This window comes from Rhodamnia argentea, chromosome 10, assembly GCF_020921035.1.
Source record: "Rhodamnia argentea isolate NSW1041297 chromosome 10, ASM2092103v1, whole genome shotgun sequence".
NCBI classification, from domain to species: Eukaryota; Viridiplantae; Streptophyta; class Magnoliopsida; order Myrtales; family Myrtaceae; genus Rhodamnia; species Rhodamnia argentea.
In genome coordinates this window covers 23,961,014-23,966,005 of record NC_063159.1, presented here as the reverse complement: position 1 = coordinate 23,966,005, position 4,992 = coordinate 23,961,014, and the positions used below count along the sequence as shown (strand labels likewise).

Sequence of the window (4,992 nt, the reverse complement as noted above, 5' to 3'; positions counted from 1 at the left end):
AGATACGCAAGAACACTCAGTGAAGTGTGCAAGTCGACCCATTGAGCAAGCAAATACTCAACGATAGAAAATTTACCTTGAACCAAATATCGGCTTTGTTAATCGAACTTTGCACGAAACTCGAATATCAAGCTCAAACCTTCGGGTGGATCGGCTAAGGAACGTTGCGCACTTGAGGGAACTTGACGGAATGAATTTGCAGCAGCCAATTCACTCCTTCATCAACACCGAATCAGCAGCAGATTGGTCATGAACAATGAACCCTCGAAAAAAAAACTGCGCTGAGTCGTTAGTGAAAGAACACCCAAAAAGATGCAGTTTTTTTTCAACAAAATCGGCTTCGAAGTGCGAAGGATCAGAGTACCGAACAGCAAGCAAACCGAGCAAGGAGAACGACAAATAATTGGCTTTGATCACCGGCTGGACAGCAGACTCTGTGTTCCCCAAGTTTTTTTTCATCCCCCCCCATATCCTCGAGCTCAAGCTCGTATTTATAGAGTTCAAACACTCACTAATTCTAGTAGGTGTAGGACTCATTAGGGACCGTCAGATTGGTAAATGCAAGCCATAGGATTAAAAATTCTGATGTGTAAGAGTCCCAATCCCTAAGAACTTTCTGTTATTTTTGGCCAAGTGGAGATAAGAGTCCTACTTCTTAAAAATTCTAATCTCCAGCTGAGATAGGATTCCTAGTTTAAATAAATCCCGACTTACTTTTGATCCTTGAAGAGTCCTATTTCCCTAGATCTAATGAATTTCGGCCAAGAGAGAGAGACCTTTTATGGGTTGATCGAATTTCTATGTCTTGTGGGCTGTTTCGCACAATTTCAGGACCGCTTGAGCTTTATTTGATGAAGTTAACCATTAAATTAAAAAATCCCTTTAATTAATTAAGCTTGAGTGGTACTTGTAATGTGGTGATTGAAATGGGTCAAAGTCCAACTTGTACCTAAACACGTCATTGATCTAAGTTGCAGGAGTGAACACCCAAGAGGAGCTGACGTGGTATCGTAGCAAACGCATGGCTCATGCCTACAAGGCCAAGGCGAAGAAGAGTGGTTCATGATACCGCTGCAACAGTGGCATTGTTCATGCTAGATTTAAGTCCAACTTGCTCCCAAATCGATGGTATAGGGTGCTGCTCAATTCATGCATGTCTACTGTTGGAGGCCAAGTCAAGTACGTTCCCTTGGAAATTAATCATGATTTTCGTACTTAAGGAAATTTGCCCGTTCTCGACACACCCTTCATTATCCTTAGCCAAAAATCACATGTGAGTTTGAGTTTTCTCCAAGGCATTAATTTAAGCTCGATTTCGCACTTTAAATACAATGACACAATTGACAGAAAATAATTATGCAATGCATGGGGAATTATTTATTTTTTGTGAGAACTATATATAATTCTCATTTTATGAAGTAAATAAATGAATTTCTGAAAATCAAAATTTAGGTGTCAACGCATCATTATCATCATCACATCTCATTTGACATTTCTAGAAGTCGCTCGGGCTTGCCACAACCCCTCCCAGGAGAATCAAATCGCACAAGAATCACAACTGAAAGGGCCAAAAAAAAAAAAAACAGTGAGGAGGCCACTTTGCCCGACACGTGGCAGCGCTCGATTGTCCCGACTTTTCCCGCCTGCCGTGGCTTTTTAACGTCATCCAGTTCATCACGCTCCCAAGCTGTGCCCCGCGTCGCCATTGATGGCCCCAAAAGAAGCTCGAGCTAGAACCTTCCCGTCTTATGGATCCTATTCCTATCTATATATATACAACAATCTCGTCTCTTCCACTCCACCATTGCCAGAAACTTCCTTCGGTTTCTGAGGTCTCTCTCTCTCCCCGATTTCGCTTTCTTGGTGCGGCCGGAAGATTGAGTGGCGGCGTGAAGCGTGAGCCAGGGAAGCCATGGCCAAGTGTTACCCGACCGTGAGCGAGGAGTACCGGAAAGCCGCTGCGAAATGCAAGAGGAAGCTCCGAGGACTCATCACCAAGAAACACTGTGCTCCGATCGTCCTTCGACTGGCGTAAGTTATCTCCCGATCCCCCACTTGTTCCGTCTCCGTTTAATAACCGGTACCGACGAATCTACGCGCTTGCTTCTGCATCTGTTAATCCGGTCTAAAAGTTTTGAGTTCGTGGATGAAGAACGTGCACAACTGTAGTAGTTTAATCAAAGCCTCTCGATCAGCGAGGGAAGAGACGAATGCGGGGACAATGATCTCGCTCGGACACCATTTGGAGCGACGATGCTAAAATTTACGGATGGAGGATTGATCTCGACATCTAATGATCGAACCGTGTGCATTTGTCCAGTACAAGCATAGCTTGTGGATAGAGTTTCGTTTCCGTTTCCATGGACGTAGCGACGATTACAGAATTGTCGATGATTGTTGACTTCTGGTTCGGTGTTCATTCGCGTCGCAGATGGCACTCCGCTGGTACCTTCGATGTGAAGTCTAAATCGGGAGGTCCCTTTGGGACAATCAGGCACCCTGCGGAGCTCGCTCGAGAAGCGAACACTGGATTGGATATTGCCGTCAGGCTTCTGGAGCCGATCAAGGAACAGTTTCCGATCCTGTCTTACGCAGACTTCTACCAGGTATGACTGTCAAGTGCAATAACACCGAAATTGAACTAAAGTTTATTAAACTACAGATCATATAATTTGAGCACGACACTGAAATTTCGAATGTTGGGTTGGAAGTTGGCTGGGGTGGTTGCTGTTGAAATTACTGGAGGGCCTGAGATTCCTTTCCACCCCGGGAGACCTGTAAGTTGATTTGTATCTTTCTTCCGAAACTCGTTTCCTCTATTTGACGCTAGTGTAAAGATGAGCTAATTATTCGTGCTCGACTTATTCGCCTATTTATGGGCAGAAGAGGAAGATTGTGCCCTCTCCTTCTCTTGTATGGCTGATCTTCATAGTTCTGCTAAATTCAGGAGCTTTCCTCAGGGGCTTGATGAGGAGTTTAGCTCCATGACCAAGCTGTTGTTCTTTTTCTCAAATTAGAATTAAGGAATATGTGCCTGCCTGGATTCTGGTCCTGTTCGGCCGGGGTAAACAATTCTCGCTCTTCCAGTAGAAACTTGTGATCTTTGAGAGACTAGCCGCCAGGGTTGGTAAGATTTTGTGAGAATCTAAACAGTAAGAGAAGAGGAAACTAACAACTTCATTGACAAACATAGAAGGAAGATTCGCATACATACGTAATAGAGCTGATATAATCTCAGGAAGCGAACTACAAGTAAAAAAAATTTCTAGAGCCGGAAGTCCGATAACTTGTGAGTGGTAATCATCCTGAGAAACCAATTCCTGTGACATGTTCTTGAGCGAGCTAACATTGCCCCTAACGCAGCGATGAAAAGTCGCCCCTATGAAACTCAGTGAATAGCTTGAGTGATGCAGGTTATTCTAATACGTCATCTTGAAATTTCAAATCCTTTAGCTTTATCCGCCTTCTCATTATCCTCTCTCACAATACAACTGAAATACTGTTAGGATTCTTTTCCTTTCTTAGAGTATATAACGCTTGGCATCATAAGTCGTGGAAACTTGAATCGTGCATTCCCGAAGTTTAGATGAGCAAAAACCGCTAACATGTATATGAAGACTTAGATATGAAGCTATCGCTAAAGCTCTGATAAATTGCATTTTGCTCAGGACAAGAATGAACCTCCCCCTGAAGGCAGGTTACCAGAAGCTACAAATGGTTAGTTTGCTTGTGGCAAAGTGCGAGAAGATTATTACCGGTGTCTATGCCTCGATGAATTAACCTCTTATTTCAGGTCCCAACCGTCTAAGACAAGTGTTTGGTCAGATGGGTCTTAGCGACAAAGATATCGTTGCCCTATCTGGTGGCCACACTCTGGTAAGTCGATCAGTCGCGCAGGTTTCACTCGGGATTACATATTTACTAAGAAGTAAGTCCATGTTCAACAGGGTAGATGCCACAAGGAACGCTCTGGATTTGAAGGAGCCTGGACTACCAACCCTCTCATTTTTGACAACTCCTACTTCAAGTAAGAATTTTCATGCTCTATGCTTCTATGATCGACTCAGCTTTTATGTCATCAGCTTAGCCTTTGTAACCAGTTTTTCGACTTGCTTAGTTAGCGCAAAGCAAAGAGTTTTTGGACTTGCTCACGCTGTTGGGTCCCTAATACTGATAACTTTGATATCTGCGGATGTTACTATGAAACAGGGAACTCCTTAGTGGAGACAAGGAAGGTCTGATCAAGCTACCGTCTGACAAGGCTCTTATTGAAGATCCGGTCTTCCGTCCTCTCGTTGAGAAGTACGCTGCGGTATGTTTGCAACTTGATGTTCTACCGCCACACCGGAGGATATCGATGGGCCATCGACAGTGAAAACATATTCTTTTTCTGTTATTGTCTGACCGGGAGGCTGCTTCGGATGTTTCAGGATGAGGACGCATTCTTCTCGGATTATGCAGAAGCTCATCTGAAGCTGTCTGAGCTGGGGTGAGTCGGAGACCACATTCTGTTTCGATACAATTCCCTGCAATAGTGTTTGGACTTCCCTCATTTTCAATTCATTATCTGTTCTCTACTGGTCTACCTTCGCGCCCGCCATATTTTCTGTCTTAGCAGATGGAGATGGAACTGACTCTTTCCCCTCTTTCCTGCTACTTGAACTAGATTTGCGGATGCTTAGTGAGGAGGCGAGAGGGGTGGCGCTGTCGTCTTGGAGGCTGTTTCCGAACTTCATGTGCATCTCTCTTGATCGTGTGTGCTTTTTTCATGTGTAGTTAACTAGTTTTGTGGTTTGGTCTTCTTTATGTAGAATAAGGTTCACCACTTATTCGATGGTTTGTGTAGTAATCTGCTTCTACAAATCTAGCCTATATCATTTACATAGGGGTGATTGGTTCCTGGTTTGGGAAATCGGACAAGGACTTGAACTAGACTTGGAGCGATCTGGTCCAGTTTTTGGGCGGTTCAATGGACTCAGTAAATTATATGTA

At 43.9% G+C, this 4,992-nt stretch overlaps 1 protein-coding gene across 1 annotated transcript; it reads left to right on the top strand.

Moving 5' to 3' along the window:
- The first annotated feature begins 1,839 nt into the window (after window positions 1-1,839).
- LOC115735110 (L-ascorbate peroxidase 2, cytosolic-like) lies at window positions 1,840-4,755 on the top strand. The gene is made up of 9 exons (XM_030666201.2): window positions 1,840-2,031; window positions 2,432-2,606; window positions 2,712-2,777; window positions 3,669-3,717; window positions 3,794-3,876; window positions 3,948-4,027; window positions 4,210-4,312; window positions 4,431-4,489; window positions 4,667-4,755. Exons 1-9 carry the CDS (start codon window positions 1,913-1,915, stop codon window positions 4,680-4,682), a joined length of 750 nt encoding a protein of 249 aa, XP_030522061.1. The 5' UTR covers window positions 1,840-1,912; the 3' UTR covers window positions 4,683-4,755.
- The last annotated feature ends 237 nt before the right edge of the window (window positions 4,756-4,992 follow it).